We start from the raw sequence: 20,590 nt of genomic DNA, 5'->3' as shown, positions 1-20,590 counted from the left end.
TTGGTCATTACTGAAAGTTGACAAGCCAGGAACTCACAAGATCAGATTCTTTTAAAATAGTAACTCTGGTATTAAAGATGTATGAAAAGAAAAAGAGACTGGCAGAAAGGAAACTAGCTATACTGATAGTCCTGAAGAAAAAAAGACTACATCTGTCCTGCAATGGCAGTGATGGATAGTAAAGAAAAAAAGAATTTGACAGAAATTTTGCAATTAACAGGACTTGATTGATAGAATGAATGTGAAGAATGAGATAAAAGGACAAGGAGGTCTGTCTTAATCTTTGACATCTGCAGCATTTAAACTGCTGACCAGGCCTTCTCCTTCATGAAATTATATTACACCTGGGCTTCTGGGAACTGTAGTCTCCTAAATCTCCTCCCACCTTTCTGTTTCCTTTGCTCATCTCAATTAATCTTCCTGCAGTTAGCTCACATTCTTTCCTTTCTTACTCTTTCTCCCTGGATATTGCATTTTCTCCAATGATTATGTTTAATGTAGATAATTCTGCTAAAAAGTCTTCAGTGGCTCCCTGAAGACTATAGTGTAGAACATCAAGTCCAAACTTCTTAGCAGAGGTATTAAGGGCTTCAGAATCAGGATCCAACCTACCTTACTAATTCTATTCATATACTATAACCCCTGACATGTTCAGTCAGATGGAACATGCTCTTTTCTACATTTTCTAAATACCATGCTTTTGCTCTCATTATTCCTTCCATTTCATTCAATTCTCCTATTTCTGCTAATTGAAACACTTCAAAATACAGGTTAAATGCTTCCTTCACCTTAAAGCATCCACGGTTCTTCGTAGCCAGAAAATATACCCTTTCTAAATTTCTGTAGAACTTAATACCTCCAGCAGTGTATGAAGGGAATATAAAATGGTGTAATCACTTTTGGAAAACTGTCTGGCAGTTTCTCAAACAGTTAAACATAGAGTTACCATACAATCTAGCAATTCTACTCTGAGGTATATACCCAAGAGAAAAGAAAACATATATCCACACAAAAACTTGTACACAAACATTCAAAGAAGCCTTATTTATTATAGCCAAAATGTGGAAATAACCCAAATGTCCATAATGGATGATTACAATGAAATATTATTCAGATATTAAAAAATGCATGAAGTATTGATTCATGCTACAATATGAATAGTCTTGACATTATGTTAAGTGAAAGAAACAGTTACAGAGACCACACATCAGATGATTACATTTATATGAAATGCCAAGGACAGCCAAATCTAGAGATGCAGATAAAGTATATTACTAGTTGCCTAGAACTTGGGGGCATGGAGAAGTTGTAGGGAGACAACTAAGAAGTACCGGCTTTCTTTCGGGGTAATGACAATGTTCTAAAAGTGACTGTGGTGAGGGCTGCACAACTTTTAGTAAACTGAAAAACCACTGAACTGCACCTTTTATTTAAATGAGTGAATTGTATAATATATGAGTCATATCTCAATAAAGCTGTTTTTTTAAAAAAAGTTAGTTTTTATTGATCCATGGGAAGAATCTCTTTAAAAAAAGTCTCAGATATTCAAGAAAAAGATTACTTCATAATCAATGACAGATGCCTAAAGAAGTCAAATAATTGAAGTACACCTACAGCAACCTTTTCATTTTTTTTTTTAACATCTTCATAGGAGTATAATTGCTTTACAATGGTGTGTTAGTTTCTGCTGTATAACAAAGTGAATCAGTTATACATATACATATGTCCCCATATTTCTTCCCTCTTGCATCTCCCTTCCTCCCACCCTCCCTATCCCACCCCTCTACGTGGTCACAAAGCACCGAGCTGATCTCCCTGTGCTATGCGGCTGCTTCCCACTAGCTATCTATTTTACGTTTGGTAGTGTATATATGTCTATGCCACTCTCTCACTTCGTCCTAGCTTACCCTTCCCCCTCCCTGTGTCCTCAAGTCCATTATCTATGTCTGCGTCTTTATTCCTGTCCTGCCCCTGGCTTCTTCAGAAGCATTTTTTTTTTTTTTTTTTAGATTCCATACATATGTGTTAGCATACGATATTTGTTTTTCTCTTTCTGACTTACTTCACTCTGTATGACAGACTCTAGGTCCATCCACCTCACTACAAATAACTCAATTTCGTTTCTTTTTATGGCTGAGTAATATTCCATTGTATATATGCAACCTTTTCATTTTTAAGTTACAGAAATAAAAGCAATTGCCGTTATGAATTTTACAGAATTAGAACAACACTGCCACAATCTGATTTACATAGTAGGGACTTCCCTGGTGGTCCAGTGGGTTAGACTCTACACTCCCAGCGCAGGGGGTCTGGGTTCGATCCTTGGTCAGGGAACTAGATCCCACCTGCACGCCACAACTAAGAAGCCCACATGCCGCAACTAAGAAGGAGTCCGCATGCTGAAACTAAAGATCTTGCATGCCACAACTAAGACCTGGCGCAACCAAAATAAATAAATATTTTTTTTAAAGACATAATTTACATAGTAAAAATTTTATACCCACTGTACTCCAATGTTTAAGCTTAAAGTGATAAACGAGTGGTATAGCAAATATTATGAGATTTCTCAATGGCAAGTGCATTAGCATATTTTCTGCTATCAGTATCAGGTTTCTCCTATCTTTAGTTAGCAACAATGAAATATTAAATTCTTACCATTTATCACTACTCCAGAATAATCATAAAGCCATACCTCAAAAACATCATCATGATTAACAATATGCTTCAAGTTCTCAGAGGCTTTCATATTTGCAGTCACTGGCGGATTCCCAGGACTGACCTCAGCTTCAGGTTCACTGGTCTTCGGTATAGAGTTTCCTATCATATACTTTTCTCTTTCATCAGCTTTGCTTCTTACTGGAGTAGTACTTTCTGAAGTCTAAGTAAAAGAAAAAATAAAGAATTCACATTCTTTATATCTATTCTTGTATTAAAGTTCAGATGAAATTTTAACAGTAATTTAGTATCTTCCTATCCTGGATAAACTGAAGAAACTTTAAACATGGAAATCTGTAGGACTCACAGATAAAATGCTCATTTTGGGAACCGGTGGTCCCAAAGGTCCACGAGCCACATTAAACTTTACAATTTAGCTGAGGATACATTTCATCCTAGAAGTTGCAAAGCTGGTATTTATGAGTGAGTCACTTAGCTCAGCATGCTCAAAATCAGGATGGCTAGGTATTTTCCTGCTCATTGTGGAATATATAGTAACTCTAATGACATGATATAACTTCTGTTTCTGTGATACAGTGGCGGGGGGGAGGGGGAGGGAGTCCATTAAAGGAACACACAATTTAGGGATTAGTGTAGGTTTCAGAAACATCCCGAGGAAATGCCAATTGTCTGTCATAGCAATTACATTTAAAATTAAAACTGGGTAGAGTGGATCAATATTACCAGGGGAAAAAGTATTTCTATAACAATGAATTTTCTGACATTTGTTACCTTATTCTTTGTTCAGGCAATGATTTTTCAAAGGCTATGCTGACACTCCCCTGCCCATATGGACAGTCTGTAACCACACTGAAGTGGTAATAATAGCAATTAGGGAGTTTGCTCACTATTATAGCTTTTAGTTCAGGTATTTGAGAACACTGCCCTAAGTTTGGAAGTACATTTTCTTGTAAACAAAAAGGATCATTATATCATTTATCATTAAAAAATTTTAAAGAACCTGAAACAGGTTTTGGTCAATGCTTTTGAATTGAGTTTTCTAACCTTCACACCCACATCATTATTTACAACTTGCTGATCTTCATGTGGTTTCAAATCTTTTCCAGAGTCTTCATTAGTCTCTTCATCTTTTAATCTATGTACAATGGTTTGAACAGTTTTAACCATATTCTTAAGCTCATCTGGGTATGGTGTTGGATATCTCTTTAAATTTCCCTCCTAGAGAAATAAAATAAGCGCAATTTAAAATACAGATAAATATTTCTTTTTTAAAATATTTTTATTGCAGTATAGTTGACTTACAATGCTGTGTTAGTTTCAGGCGTACAGCAAAGTGAATCAGTTATACATACACATATATCCACTCTTTTTTAGATTCCTCTTTTCCCATATAGGCCATTACAGAGTACTGACTAGAGTTTCCTGTGCTATACAGTAGGTCCTTATTAGTTATCTACAGATAAATATTTCTAATGTCAATCTCAAAATTTAATCTATAATCCATCTTAATTACATTGCTCATAGGGGTAACTGTGAAGACAGATGATAGGTCTTTGAAAGCATTTTAGACTCAATAAAAGTATGGTTTTATCGATAATCGAAAACTTCACAGTTACAGATTTCAATGTTTTAAAAGCTTTTTTTTTTTAGTAGACTTAAATATATTCCATTTGGAGATATATGGTGTGGATATTGCCAACACCACCTCTTGGCTTTGAAAGAGATATACGTTTTCCAGCTAGATGTTTATGCAAACATACATAAAATTCCTAGATTATTATGACTTATGTGCTGGGAACCAAACACTTCTAAGGTCAATCTAATTATCATTTTCTGGGATTCAGCTAGTTTTATTATATAAGGGGAAAAAATTACATCCATAAGTAACTAGGAAATGTGTATTTGCTACTTCTATCACTGCAACACAGTCTCACAAAGAAACAAAATGTTCATATCAAAGAGTTCTTTATCCCTATAATGTATATAAATAAATCACTAAAGAAAGGAAAGGGGGAAATAATAATCTGTTTTTGTCTTATATTTATACACACTATGAAATTTGGCTTTTAATCACATAATTTTATATTGTTCTCGAATACTTTCACATGATAAATGTATTGGATTAATAAAATTTCAAGTGTCTTGAGGGCAAAATAGCACAGATTAGCTATATAGTACCCAATACATATCAGCAGACCTGTTTAAAATTTGAAGGAAAAAAGAATAGACTCACTCTAGGAGGTGCTTCCCTTTCATCTTTGTCTTCATCACATTCAAATGCCACTTGAGCCCGCTGTTTTCTCTGTTCCTCCCACAATGAAGGATTAAAACTTTCATTATCTGATATGAACATAACTAGAGAAAAACAAACAAAACCCCACTGTATTTTACTATAATTATGAAAAACTATTACTTGCTCATAATTTTCTTTATGAGATATGTTCATTAAGATAAATCAAGACCGGTCAATGTCAGCAGCTATAAATGCTACACTAACAACTAGGCTGTGTTTCCAACATTTCTTCACAATATCAATGACATATCTTTTCTTCCTTAAAGCTGATTTGTCTTGTTTTGTTACCAGAAGGATTCCTGAAGAGAATATAACAATTAAGACACTATAGATATGTGATTGTGTGCAGTTCCCTACAAAAAGTAACATGGTAATATGTAAATTATTTCATCCAGGTTCTGGCATTCAGAAACCTTCCTAATTCCAACATTGTTCATTATGTACTGGGGGAGGGGTGTTAAGTCAGAAACAGGGAAATATTTTGGTAAAAAATGACTACCCTGATGGCATGTAATTACATCTTTGCATGAAACATTATATATAGCTTTACTACGTAAATAAAGTAATTACAAGATATTCTCTATCAAAACTAAGGAAAATTGAAAATTTAACATAAACTCAACACTCACATATCCTGATATCTGATATTAATATTAAAGATGTGACAACTGTCACATCTTTTTGCTTATTAGGCAACTAAAAAAAGCTAAGGCTTAAAAAATTAATCCACCTGACTATTATATACCACCTTACAGAAGTTTGTGTAGTACAAAATAAAATCACAACTTATTTTCTGCCCATTAGAAGAAAACAACAAAAGGGATTAAAAGCACCTAAAATTAGTTAATACAAAAACTGAAATTCCTGGAATACCCAAATATGGTCAGTTTGATTATTTATGCAAAACTAGCATAATTATCATTTATTTTTAGCCCTTATTTTGAGCTTCTTACCCTTCTTTAATCTCATATCCAAAGAATGCCATGAAACCAAATACTAACAACAGGAATAAAGCTTTGAGATTCACCTTCTTCTTTGTTTTCATTACTTGACTCAAAAATTTAATTGCTTTGTGTTGTTGCTTAATATTAAATGAATTAGAATGTTTGTTCTTGTTTGTTTGTCCAACGTGGTTCAAACTCCTGGGAAACCCTATTGACATACTTTTTGTGGTATACTTGGAAAGGCAAGCAGAGTCAAGCAGTTTCCAACAAAGTCTATTTCCAGGATTGAGAAGATTTCTCCTCCCGTCTTAGGCTTTTTTGTTACCAGAAGGATTCCTGAAGAGAATCTAACAATTAAAACACTATAGATATGTGATTTTGTGCAGTTCCCTCAGTTCCCTACAAAAAGTAACATGGTAATATATAAATTACTTCATTCAAGGTTTGGCATTCGGAAATAATCTTCCAAATCCCAATACTGTTCATTATGTACTGGGGGTGGGGATGGGGGTTAAGACTCCACCAGCCTAGCCCAGAGATCTCTAAGAGTTTTAGATTACATCAAAGCAATTTTACACCAGAATTTTTTCAGAACCCCAAGGAAAACTTTTACCATGCCTCTCACTCCTGTCAACTTCTGGTCACCTACACTTTCTACCCTTTAGTGTAAATCTCACATCTTTTGCGATTCAGGGCATCAGGTAGTAACAGCACTTTTTCTGCATTTCAGATGCCACTAGATCTGATCACACTGGCATATTCATTGAGGACTCTAGTATTTGCCTAGAGTGTTTCTCTCTACCTACGACCTGCCAAAATCCTGAATGATGAAAATGTGCGATGACCCCACCTCAACCCTGTAATTTCATAATTCCTTGATGCCCTCAATCCCAATGTCCATCTGCATTTCACCCATGTGATTCACAATCATGGTAATACTCAAGACCTTAGCTTCTGTAATACTTTTCCACCTCCCTGACCACTACACTTGTCCTTCTAAATCATTCACTTCCTTATTATTGCTGGTAAATGTCAAGTTCCTTAACCTCATTTCTTTTTCTTCCTGTAAAAGCACTCTAGGTTTTATTTCCTTCTCTATTCATCTTAGATTTCATGATATATTATTTCCACCATTCTCACCTTTCTTGCCCCCTTTCCTTAAGTCATACCTATGCAATAAGTCCGTAACATGGTACTTCAATCACCTACCTTCTTTGCCCTGGAATTTAACCAGAGAAAAATGACATAACCTTGTTGTTTAGAACCACTGCAAATTTATGGTATTCCCCCCTTTTTGCTCCATCTTCAATGCTGCTCAGGAATTCTATTTATTCTAAGTCAGTCTGCTCTGCCACTCCAAGTCACTACCACTTCCCTCAAATGCCCTTCCCCCAGTCTTTAGAGGCAATTTTCTCTTTGACTTCACTGAGAAAATAAATGCAATGAAAACCCTCAGACTGATATTGTTCCCCGATACCTTGTTTTCCTCAGTTATAAATTTATTGTTAGGTGGATCCATACTTCCCCTTTTTCCTGTTTAAGACTGATTCCTCTAACTAGGCCCAAGATACCATGCCTTTTCTTTCAAATTTATTCATTATCCCCCCTTACATCATAAGCTTCTTGAAAGCAAGGATTTAAGATCTTAAATACTCAGATCTGAGACTTCCCTGGCGGTCCAGTGGTTAAGACTCCACGCTCCCAATGCAGAGGGCGCAGGTTCGATCCCTGGTCAGGGAGCTAAGATCCCACGTGCCATGTGGCGCGGCCAAGAACAACAACAACAACAAAGACCAAAAACTTAGATCTAACACAATGCCTGGCAAATAGGTGGTAATAAAAATGGAATGAACTAAATGTGAAGCGTCTACTCTCGAAGTATTAAAAAATTCCGCCTCAAGGACATTGTTTTCTGACTCATCTATTTCTTAGAGACACTGTGATAAAGGAAAAAGCTTTTCTTGCAGTTGAAAGGAAATTCACCTGCCTGACCATACCAAATGTAGTTTCTGATTCAGTATTATAAGTATACTAGTTATAGTGCTCTCCTTGTAACACCCATAGTGAAATACTTTAAAAAACACATGAACTCTAAAAGGACTCAGAATATTATAAACTTATACTTTTCTGTTGAAGCCTCTCCCACACTAAAATGCATCTAACAAAATCAAAGGAGTCATTTAAGGAAACATATGGTATACATATACCTCTAAATTCAACTATCTATAATGCTGAGATATTGCCTTTTTTTCCCCATTTTCAGAGAACTTCATTAACCAATTCTCCAAATTTTCTTCAAATTAGTAAAAGTCTTTGAGACTTAAAATTCACTTTACACCTTTGCTGTAATTTGTCAGTATTTGTTTTTTAAAAGAAAAGAGATTCTTAAATTCCTACCATCCTCAGTCCTTGGTTGCTGAGGGAACATGTAGTTAGTAAGCACCATTTTCTGGGTCTCTGAATCAGTCTCTTTTTGAAGAGGTATCAGGGGTTTGGACTAGGGAAAGAAAATAAATGTTTAGTTTTCAATAATCCTAAAGCAAATACATATCCAGCAATACCTCTGAATAAGTACTCACCATTTTTTCTATAAAGTATCAATGTGTAGGTTACCCCAAAAAATGTTTTTAACATACATAATAAAACTTTAAGATTTGAAACAATATACAAAGCTAAAAAATAAAATTTGGCTTTTAATACAAAGCAAACTCATAATGTATTGCAATTATCACTGATCATCCATACAGTTTTAAAAGTTCTCATATATTACGTACATCCACAGTCCAATGATTACTTATCATAGTGATTTTAATAACGCCAAAAACTAAGCCTTTCCATTTTATGTTATTTTGCCCCTTCTAGTATTCCCCTTTGGGAAGATGCTTTTGTAGAAATGATTTAGAAAGTTTAGTCTAGTTATCTGCAGGTTTATTTCAGCTGAAAACAGAGTACTTAAACACTAAGTTGTAACCTTCTCTTTTCTGCCATGTCTCCTTTCTCCATTAAAGATACCACAAGTTACTAAGTGGCAGAACTAGAAAACCCAATTATTTTGGACCTCATTTTTCCTTACGACTCTTTTCCTAACTGGTTATTAAGTGTTTTCAATTTACTTCTTAATATAACTCATACTTTTGCCAGCCTACTGACCTAACATCCTACCAAGCCAAGCCTCGGCTAACTCCAGACAAGCAGGAACTACCCAATCCCCCCCTCACCTGCCACCCTATCAATTAATTCTTTGGACTTACTCTTGTGAAAACCGTGCAGCTAGTTAATGCCATCCTATAATCTTACTCCCATTCAAACATTTCCTCTGTGCCCCCATCCTTGTTTCACAGTAGAGATACTGTCCTGCATCTCAAACATCTTCACTGAAAACTTTCCTTGACCTCCTCAGATAATGAAAATGGTAGATCTACTCCTTTCCCTAGGACAGCACTTCCCTGAAGCCTTCTCAGATACAGGTTGCTTCTTCTCCCACACCTCATAAACCCTAGTTCAGGAGGTGGAGTTAGTGTTTACAAATGCTATGAGATCATTACTTCTCTCTCAATTATAAACTCCTCTTCTTTTGAGGGAGATCAAACCCTGCCCCAACCATTCTAGCTCCTTTCCTAATATCCACTGACCTCCTGATAGTATCCAACTATTTCTGACTCTTTTATGCCAAATCTTTCCACAGTAATGGGTAATTCCATAGATATAAAATGTAGATGACATAGCCGTACTTTCAGCCCAGTGATTTCTCAGTAGATGAGGAATGGGTTGGAATGAGGAAAGAAGTCTACCTAGATAGACACAATTATCTGGGAGGGAGTTCCCTGGTGGCCTAGTGGTTAGGATGCCGGGCTTTCACTGCCATGGCCTGCGTTCAATCCCTGGTCGGGGAACTGAGATCCTGCAAGTCACATGGCATAGCCAAAAAAAAAGGAAAAAAAAGAGAACATCAATAAATGTAACTACATAGGTAAATATAAAAGACAGTTAAAAAAAACAATTATCTGGGAAGGGGAATTCCCTGGAAGTTCAGTGGTTAGGACTCCAGGTTCGATCCCTGGTTGGGGAACTATGATCCTGCGTGCCATGCGGCGCGGCCAAAATAAATAAATAAATAAATGAATTTTTAAAAAAGAACGGTAAATTCTATGTTAAAAAAAAAAGAATGATCTGGGAGGCTTTTAAAAACTAATCACACCCCTGAAAAAGTTCTAAAATTAACTGTGGTAATGGTTGTACAACTCTATGAATATATTAAAAACCACTGAATTATGCACTTTAAAATAGGTAAATTGTAGAGAATGTGATTTATATTTCAATAAAGGTGTTATAAGAAAACTAATCATCTGTTATTTATTGAGTGCAAAGGCAGAAAGAGACTTGAGAACTATTTACCGAGCATCTCCATTCCCTAAATACTTAACTCCAACGATCTTTATTACTATTTCATTTTAGATACTCATTCTACTCCCTTGCCATAATTCCTACAATATAACCTGTTAATGTTCTTTCTCTGAAATATAAATTCACTCATTCAGCAAGTGTTTAGTAAGTGCCTCCTATATGCAAAGCACTATGACAGGCACTGGGTATAGACTGGCGAGCAAACCATCTTTACTGATTCTGTAGAGCTTACAATATATGAGAGGAGGGATAGCGATAACAAAATAAATTACAATACAATGTAAGAACTAGGTAGAGAGGGTATAAGGTGCTAAGAGAACACAAAGCAGGAGGTATTTGCTTACCAAAATCTTGAGCCATGAGGAAAGCATTCCTGAAAGAACGCCTTCCTAGATGAGGATGAGCACATTAACCAGGTAAGAAGGGGGAGGATGCAGAACTCACTTGAGGAAATGAGAATAAAGACGTAAGGGGAGGAGGTGAAGCTAGAGGATGAGCAGGCATTTTAAGCAGGTAGTGCTAGAACAAGATTAAAGGGTCACTTGAGTTGCAGTGTGGCTCTGAATGGAACCAGGGTGATAAGAGATAGGGGTTGTGCCAACACCCGAGGCAGAGACCTATCAGGAAGCTACCTCAATAGTCTAAGCGAACACTGTCCAATAGAGATATAATGTGAGACAAAAATGAGAACCATAGATAATTTACAATTTTCTGGTAGCCACATGTTTCTAAAAGGTAAAAAGAGATTAAATTAATTTTGATAATACATTTAATTTAAACTTATATATTCAAAATATTGTCATTTTAATGTGTAATCGATAATAAAAATTGTTGATGTGATTTTACATTCTTTGTTCATACTAAGTATAGAAAATTCAGTGTATATTTTGCACTTACAGCACATCTCAATTTGGACTAGTCACATGACCATGTCTATTGCATTGGACAGTGCAGGTCTAACTGAAAGATGATGGTGGACTGTATTTAAGGGAAGGGGGAGCAGGGATAAAGCAAAGCACAAAAACATCTGATATATTTAAGAGTTAAGACTAAACAGAGCTTGGTGATTCACTGTACTGAAGTACAGGGAGAAACAGTAGTTAAGAATTGCATTCCCAGGTCTCTGTCTCCAGCAAGTACTTTTTATTGATCTAGGGAACCCAGGAAAGGAAAAAGATTTGGAGCAGATGAAATGTTCAGTTTTAGGTTGGTTGAATTTGAGACATCTAGGGGGGCAATGTTAAGTAGACAGTGAGTGTGAAGTTCAGGAAGGAGAACTGGGCTGAAGACAGTTGTTACGAATAATGATGATATAGTCAGTAATTGCATCTTTCCCAGAGGAAAGTATAAGGAAAGTAACTAAAGCAGAGCCTAGAGCACCATGAGGGGCACCAACATATAAGATACTGGCAGAAAAAAAATTCCTGAAAAGGGAACTAAGGCGTGGTCGTCAAAAGGACAACCAGCAGAGCATGGTAACATAGACACCATGCAGATCTCTCACTTCATTGCTCCTACAAGACTTGCTCATCAACCCCACCAAGACTGCCACTCTCTTGAACTTTTTACTTTATCACCATCATTCTTTCCTGTCTTTGCTTCTCTTTTCATATCTGACTATATCTCATTATGACCACTTTCCTGCCAATTATCAAGACCTTGCTGCATTGTCCTTCTCTTGCACCTGGGTTGGCAAAGCTGCAACCCAGAATTATTCTAATTGTGTGCTTTCTCTGTATCACACAACTGAGCAAATTAGTACTAACAATAAGTCTGTGGTAACAAACTTCAACAGACTCCCAATGTTGCTTGAAAATTCTTCTAAACTTCCTAAATTGTATTCTGAAGAAGATATAATTTTCAAAAAAAATTTTTTTAAATAAAAATAGGATTCAAGAACTGCTAAGAGTTTGGAAACTGCTACATTCTAAGAGTTTCACCATGTAGATTATTAGCCCTCCCTCTCAAACTTCATACCCAAGATCCCTTGAAGAATGTAAGAATCCCTGCCAGAGCTTTTGATTCCATCAGCTTCCACTCCAGTTATCCATCACTCTCTAATATCCTTAATCTCATTCTCCATAGAGCCTCTTTCCAACAACCTATAAACATGCTCTCTTATCTTGTCCCTAGCTACCAATTTCTTTATGTTCCACTCCTGTTCTTTCTTATCCAACCTTCTTAAAAGACTAATCAACATTCATATGTCTCCATTCTCTCATTTATTTATTCCTTAAACTACTTCAATCTGGTATTTGACATATACTTCAAAAACTGCATTAGCTATGGTCAAGGTAAGTTGGCAAGATAGGTATAACTTGCCAAAATATAATGGATATTTTTCAGACTTCATGTGAATGAACCTCTCATTGGCATTTATCCTGTTGCAACTCCTTCCTTTAGGCCAGCTGCTTCACCTTTAACGTAAAAACACCACCATATAGTTTTCCTTGTAAAGAGCGGCCATAGGGGTATGGCCACTCTTTCTAAGCCTATTAACCCACCTGCCACTTAAATGTTAGTATTCCTCAGGATTAATCTATCCCTAACATTTAAAAAAATAATCTGATAATAACCCCTTTTGACAAAATAATAAAAAGCTATGAAACCACTTTCAAGAAAAAGTGATTAAGATGATGGACTGAACACACATCTCTTCTCATGTTACAAGTTTTTTAAATACATTTTACAAATGAAAGGAATAAATCTATAATAGTACTGGGGAAAAAATCATGCCTTCAGGAGCAATTTTGAGAACCCCTGGAGGTTAACAATTAAGAGAGTGGAGAAACCAAGAGCACAGAAACCACAGCCGAAAACAAGGCGATGGGTTTGGGTGCGGGTGGGGGTGGTCCAAGGCCACCTGAACTGTTCCATGCGTGCCTACCTGGATACACCAAAGGTACTTCAAACTCAATAAACCTAACCAGAACTTCACATCTTCCCATAAACAGATTTCTTTCTCTTGTGGTTCTCTATCTTGGTTATGGTATCAATATCCACCTAGTCACTCAAGCCACATCTCTGGGGCTCATCTTTGCTTTTACTCTTCCTTCTCACATACATGCATTCTTCACGCGTTCCACTGATGTGACCTTTTAAGTTATGCCCTAAATAGACAGTATTTTCCTGGGCCCTGTTATCATTACTCTACTTCAGCCAACACTTTCTGTTGCCTTGAGTATGGCAATGCCCTCCAATAGGTCTTCTCTGGCCTTCCTGCTTGGCACCACCCCCTGCTAAATCCATCTTCCATAATGCAGGCTGCAAAGCCTTTCTAATATATCAGTCTGATCATGCCACTTGCCTGCTCATATGTTACACAGCTTTCTTATCTCCTGTAGTAGGGCTGACATGTAATCCCAGGACCACCTCTCTTAAACTGGTAACATATATGAATAATTGACCATGACTATAATGACCAAACATCCAGGTTGCCTGGGACATTCCCATTTTACACATGCTATTCTGACACTTATCATAAAGGCCCCTTTCACTATCAAGTGTCCTAAAATAGACAATAAATTACAGTCACCCTAATCACAACAATTTTCCACTGAGCCTGAATATGACCTTAGAATCCTTTTAAAAAATCATAATTTATCAAAGTTGACATGCAAGATTAAAAAAATCTATTTGCCATCCTTGAAATATAATGCAAGTTCCTTTGTATGGCATATGTGATCCTCCATGACCTGATCTGTGTCCACCTCTGTGGCCTCACATCCCACTCTTCCATCTCACAAGTTATGCTCTAGTTATAAAACCACTTGTAGCGGTACTGAATATACAACACTGCTTCACTAATAAGCGCTTAGGCTCATGATATTCTTTCTAACCAGAACACTCTTCCCCTTTCTTTAATCCTATTACTCTTTTTTTTTTTTTGAAAGGAGCTGTAAGTTATTTTATTTTTTTAATAAATTTATTTATTTTATTTATTTTTAGCTGCGTTGGGTCTTCGTTGCTGCGCATGGGCTTTCTCTAGCTGCGATGAGCGGGGGCTACTCTTCATTGCAGTGCACGGGCTTCTCATTGCGGTGGCTTCTCTTTGTTGCAGAGCACGGGCTCTAGGCGTGTGGGCTCAATAGTTGTGGCTCACGGGCTCTAGAGCGCAGGCTCAGTAGTTGTGGCGCATGGGCTTAGCTGCTCAGTAGTTGTGGTGCACAGACTTAGTTGCTCCGCAGCATGTGGGATCTTCCTGGATCAGGGCTCGAACTCGTGTCCCCCTGCATTGGCAGGCGGATTCTTAACCTCGGCGCCATGAGGGAAGTCCCAGCATGGCTCACTCTTAATTTCATTTGAGAATCTGCTTTACTGTTCCCTTCTTCAGACAGATACTTCCTATATCACTCTATCTAAAATAGGATGTTTACTCCAACCCTGCTATCAGGGTTCCAATAGCAGGGTTGTTCCAATGCCTATCAAACTTTATTTTTCTCTGTAATTCTGAAACATTATTATGTAGTTACTTATTTGTTGTCCTTGTCTCCCATGAGAATGTAAACTCAATGAGAATGTAAGAAGATTCTATTTGCTTCATCAGTATAACTCCAGCTCCCAGAGCAGTTCAGGTCCTACCGTAAGCTTTCAATAAATGTTTGTCAAACAAAGGAAAGTCCAAGGAACAAGTCTTAATTCCTTAGAAATACTTCTTCAAGGTTTGTCAAAGTGCTTGATTAGAAGCATACTTTAAATTATCAAATTTATACAGATATAAGCCACAGAGAGTCTCTATAAAAATGTTAAAAAGTTAGGGAGATTTCTGTCCTAATCTATCTTTTTACAGATATAGAAGTTAGACAAGCTCCAAAGGACTTACCGTTCATGAATCTACACATATTTCACAAAAAATTATCTGTATCTAAGTATTTTCCAGCATTTTCCTTATACATATGTCTTTACATGTGTACCAGATTAGAACTGCTGTTAAATAATCCTAAGTAAATTAGAATGCATAATCATATAGAGTAACTGGAATTCTATCAATTTACAAAATCAGAATGTCTACCTGATTATCTGAGAGCCACATAGCAGTCAATTGCTGTAGCTTTGTAAAGCTAAAGGGCAAATTCTTTAATCTGTGGGAAAAAATACAAACAAAAATTAAACTTTAAAAATGAGAAATGTTAAAATGAGAGCTAGATCTAATGGTCTTCTAAACAATGTTATATTATTGCATATGAAAATAGGAGAAAAACATTTAATTCAGGAGAAAACCCAGTATAGGTCTTTGAACAGGATATAAGATAAATACTACAAAATACTATTCAGTTTTATAAGAATTAATTTTAAAAATATAATTCACTTGAATCAATTTGATTGGGGGAAAAAATAGATAATCTAATAACCTCAAAAAAAATTATCTGCTAAGAAAAACTGGTAACTATCCCTACCTTACTGCAAAGGCAAGGACAAATTAAACAATGTCTCATAAAATTGCTTTGGATGTTTTACTTGCCTTTACTGAGAACAAACTGTTATAGGAACCACTCTGAGTAAGAGCTTGTTATAAATACTGCACTCTTTTTATTTCATTGTGACCCAGCACTTTCATACTCAAGAAGACTATCTTAACACTATAATGAGTAAAAACAAAGTAATAGCAATACTCAGTAGAATGCTAAATTGGAACAGCACCCTACTTAAACCTTCTGTCTTATGCCTATCTATTCTATGCCTAACTTCCAAGGAACCTAGGGAATCTAGGTCTCTAGAAACCTAGGGTGCTGGAACGTAGGGCTCTAGTTTTAGGGGACAAAGTATGGGCTGAAACAAGAATTTAATTTTAAAAGGGATTTAATTGTAAGGATTTAATTTTCAACCACACTGGATAGCTATAATTAATAATTTAAAAGGGGGGGCAGGGACAGTAGTTCTTCTTAAATAAAATGGAACAGTCTGAATACGCTAACTAGTCAGAAAACTGAGTTTACATTAAAGCTCTATCTTACAAGCTATGTGAATCACCTTAAATCTGAGTCGTAATTTTCTCCTCCATAAAATGGGAATACCCATTTATTATTTTATAGGGCTGTTTTGAATACTTTGTAAGATACTACAAGAGCAAAATGTAAAAATGCTCTTACAATGTTCTTTTATCACTATGAGTATCTTTACATCAGAAAAAATTATGGACAATCTGTTAACTTAAACATTGTTCCAATTTGTGGTCTATTTTGCTCTATACCTTGGCTGTGTTGTCCAAAATTATTTGAGTGGGTGTCTAATCACACCTTTGCCCAGATTAATACAAGGAGTAGATTAGATTAAAAGCTGCTTTGTTCAACAGCAGTATTAAGGTGAAGATCTGACTTTAGAAATAAAAATGGCTACTATAAGGAGATAATTAAGACTGTATAGCTAAAGTCAACATAAAATGAACTGTGACAAATAACCACAGTACGATAATTAACATCAGGTAAAATTAAATCATTCTTTCAAATGAAAATTCTACACAAAAAAACAAAAATATATATGAAAAGAAAAACATGCATTAGATTTTCTAACACATATAATGAAATTTTAATTTCATCCAATAGATGTCTTCTACAAACCAAATGATGAATTACACTGTTACAAACCTATTGTCACTCAAATTAATGACTTTTAATTTTTGCATATCACCCATTTCCTCTGGAAGTGTCTCAAGTTTATTAGAATGGAGAAACAGCACAGTTATATTTTTCCAGCTTCCAATCTGAAAGAGAAACACAGAATTGTGGATCAAAACTTCGCCTACTGCTTAACAGACATTAAGTGAAGCATCATTTTCAAAAGTTATAAAAAATACTCTTCTCATTTATAAAAGGAATTATATTTTCCCTTTTCAACTATTAACTTTCATGTATGAAGAAAAGTATTTAGGTATCTCTTGAAAATCAATATAGCTAATTATTATTCAGAAAATAAATAACTTAGTTACAAAATTATTTCTGAAAGAAAATAAAGAAAACCACACTGGATAGCTATAATTAATAATTAGAAAAAATAAAAATTCAAAATAAATTTTAAATACAGTACCTCTGGGGGTAACTGTTGTAAGTAATTATGATCTGCAGCAAACGTTCTTATATTAGTAAGCTGCCCAATAGATGAAGGCAAAGCTTCAAGTTCATTGAAGCTACAATCCAGTTCTTCTATTGACACTAACCTTTAATTAAAAAAGAAAGCACATATTTTAACAAAAGGCCTGTATATCATTCAAAACTTAAGAACATATGACTATTTGAACTTGACTTTAACCAACCTAGAGAAAATCTACTTCCACTAAACTAAAGTTCACCTATAAAAAAATCAGCCTGTCTTCATTATAAATAAACCCAACCTGCAACCAACTGCTTATTTAAATGTTTTTGGAATCTCCTTTAGATGTTAACAATTATCTGAAAACAATATATGGCATGCTGAACCGAAAGAAAAATCTTCTAGTTCTATTAATACACAAAAATCTTACCCTCCTATAGAGTCTGGTAGATACATTAACTGATTTTCATCTATTTTAAGAGTTGTTACATTCTTCAATGAACCTATTGAGGGAAGAAATAATATACAATTTTCCATCTTGAACTAGAATCAAGTCAACCAACAGTCAATGTGAGCACATATTACATTTGACATGAATCATAAAGAACTTTTAAAAACCAACATATCTAAAATAGATACCACCCCAACCCCACCAACTCTCTATTCCCTCACCCTGTATTTACAATTTTCACATACATACTACCTCTTAACAGTAGTGTATATTTATCGATTTAACCCTCACTAAAATGTAAGCTTCATAAAAGTATGTACTTTTTGTCTCCCTCTGCTCACTGTGGTAGCCATGCTCCTTAAAACAATGCCGTGATGGCACAGTGAAGATACACAATACAAACTTATGGTATCAATGGATTAAAGAAGTGGTACTATGACCGTAGTTTTCTTAAGTGTATAACAAACTATTCTACATATTGTACGTATACTAAATACTAAAACAATAAAAATGGAGTTTAATTTAAAATTAAGTGTTGAATAAATTATGGTAGAGTTTGCAAAATGTAACCTGAGCTAAAACAGTTATGCAATTCAATTGAAAAATATGTAAAAATAATTCTGATTTTTATATTTAAACAACATGAAGATGCCAAGATTTAAGTTTTTGGTTCTTTAAGATAATTCAATTTCCTTGATGCATCATCAGACAAACAATTACACAAACACAGTTGACCCTTGAACAACACAGGTTTAAAGTGCACGGATCCACTTACATGCAGATTTTTTTCAATAGTAAATACTACAGTACTACATGACCCACAGTTGGTTGAATACATGGATGCAGAACCATGGATAGGGAGGAAATGAATGCAGATACAAAGGTGCAACTATACATTATATGAGATTTTCCCACTGTGCAGAGGGTTGGCCCCCTAAACGCCATCGTTGTTCAAGGGTTAACTGCATAGATTTTCGTAGGATTTTGCTTATGTGGCTGTCTTCTTGTGAGTCTAAAATGTAGTTAAGATTGAAAAAAGTTACTAGATAATGGCCACGATCAAGAGTTAAACCAAATTTGGGTAAATTAAACTCTTTTAAAGAATTTAAACTTTATTGCAGTGATAAAAATGACATTTCCTTAAAGTAAAGAAAAACAGTAATGTCAACAAAAGAGTAAATTGTATAACTGATCACATCAGAAAAAAATTCAAATAAGATCTGTGACTTCAGGGAACAGTAAAACTATCTCATAACAAATAAAATTTGATATATGGAAGCTCTGAATCAAGCAATGGCATTAAGTTTCTCATATTTTATATTAGCAAATATTAATTACATGATTTAGAGAGCAATACAAACCAATAGTCTCAGGCAGTTGTTGAAGTGAATTACTTGATAATAGGAGGTCTTGAAGGTTTTCACATGCTGAAATTCCTTCTTCAACCATTTCAATATTATTTTTAGAAACATCCAAATATGTGAGCTGTTTCAAGCTACCGATAAACTGTAAGTAAAAAAAAAGTAAATCTAATGACTCCATCAAAAGTAAGTGGTGAAAAGTTTAGATAATAAACCTAATGCCAAGTTATAATTTAAAATTAAATGTTTATATGAGAGGATTCGTAATTTTTTTTTAATGCTATTAGTAATGTATTCAGTAATAAAGCTAAGAGCTCCTACTAATGTTAGCCCAGCAAACATATACTTTTCTTTGGGAACTTAGCTGCCCATCATTTGCAAGGGGGAGAGCAAATATGGGGATTCGTATGGCTTTAGGTCTGAGAATGAACACAATGTCAGCTGCTAAGAAACTACATGGAAAATAGCTTACTTCAACAATTCCCTGGGCAAAATGAAATAAGATATAAAGTCAACTGCAACCGCTGGGAAGGACACACTCCATGGCATTAAAAGAGACTGACAGTTGACCCCTGAACAACACGGGTTTGAACTTCACAAATCTACTTACACATAGATGTTTTTCAACAGTAAATACTACAATACTATACTATTTGTGGTTGGTTCAATCTGTGGATGCAGAACCGCAGATCCAGAGGAGGAACCCCATAACAATGAAGGAATCTCAGATAGGGAGGGCTGACTATAAGTTATACACAGATTTTTGACTGCACAGAGGTTCAGTGCCCCCAACCCCTGCGTTGTTCATGGGTCAACTGTGTTTTACAAAAATTTATTACAGAAATTTTAAAATTTCAATCAAGAATGTGTTGACAAACCCAATCAAAAAATGGGCAGAAGATCTAAATGGACATTTCTCCAAAGAAGACATACAAATGACCAAAAAGCACATGAAAAGATGCTCAACATCACTAATTATTAGAGAAATGCAAATCAAAACTACAATTTTGATTGTACAAAACCGGATCTACAAAAACGGTTTTGATTCTACAAAACCGGTCAGAATGGCCATCATCAAAAAATCTACAAACAATATATGCTGGAGAGGGTGTGGAGAAAAGGGAACCCTCCTACACTGTTGGTGGGAATGTAAATTGGTACAACCATTATGGAGAACAGTATGGAGGTTGCTTAAAAAACTAAATATAGAACTACCATATGTAGCTCTATAAATAGGGTATAGATCCAGAAATCCCACTCCTGGGCATATATCCAGAGAAAACCATAATTCAAAAAGATACATGGGGATTTCCCTGGTGGCGCAGTGGTTAAGAATCCGCCTGCCAATGCAGGGGACATGGGTTCAAGCCCTGGTCCGGGAAGATCCCACATGCCGCACAGTAACTAAGCCCATGTGCCGCAACTACTGAGCCTG

General features: G+C 35.6%; 1 protein-coding gene across 13 annotated transcripts in view; it reads right to left on the bottom strand.

The window, feature by feature from the left end:
• The window catches only part of ERBIN (erbb2 interacting protein), a 110,919-nt gene that overhangs the window by 20,766 nt on the left and 69,563 nt on the right, over positions 1–20,590 (bottom strand). For 8 of the 13 annotated variants that reach the window (XM_036848760.1, XM_036848756.1, XM_036848758.1 and 5 more), the window contains exons 10-18: positions 19,156–19,300; positions 17,774–17,846; positions 17,341–17,470; positions 16,902–17,017; positions 15,329–15,398; positions 8,311–8,410; positions 4,910–5,031; positions 3,721–3,894; positions 2,693–2,878 (exon numbers count right to left, since the gene is read on the bottom strand). In XM_036848760.1, coding sequence (XP_036704655.1) covers positions 2,693–2,878; positions 3,721–3,894; positions 4,910–5,031; positions 8,311–8,410; positions 15,329–15,398; positions 16,902–17,017; positions 17,341–17,470; positions 17,774–17,846; positions 19,156–19,300 — 1,116 coding nt within the window. Of the gene's footprint in view, positions 1–2,692; positions 2,879–3,720; positions 3,895–4,909; positions 5,032–8,310; positions 8,411–15,328; positions 15,399–16,901; positions 17,018–17,340; positions 17,471–17,773; positions 17,847–19,155; positions 19,301–20,590 lie in introns of those variants that run through there. The other 5 variants (XM_036848759.1, XM_036848768.1, XM_036848757.1 and 2 more) reach the window with 3 other exon arrangements.

Source organism: Balaenoptera musculus, chromosome 3 (genome assembly GCF_009873245.2).
Source record: "Balaenoptera musculus isolate JJ_BM4_2016_0621 chromosome 3, mBalMus1.pri.v3, whole genome shotgun sequence".
NCBI lineage: Eukaryota > Metazoa > Chordata > Mammalia > Artiodactyla > Balaenopteridae > Balaenoptera > Balaenoptera musculus.
This window is presented reverse-complemented; position numbering and strand designations above follow the sequence as displayed.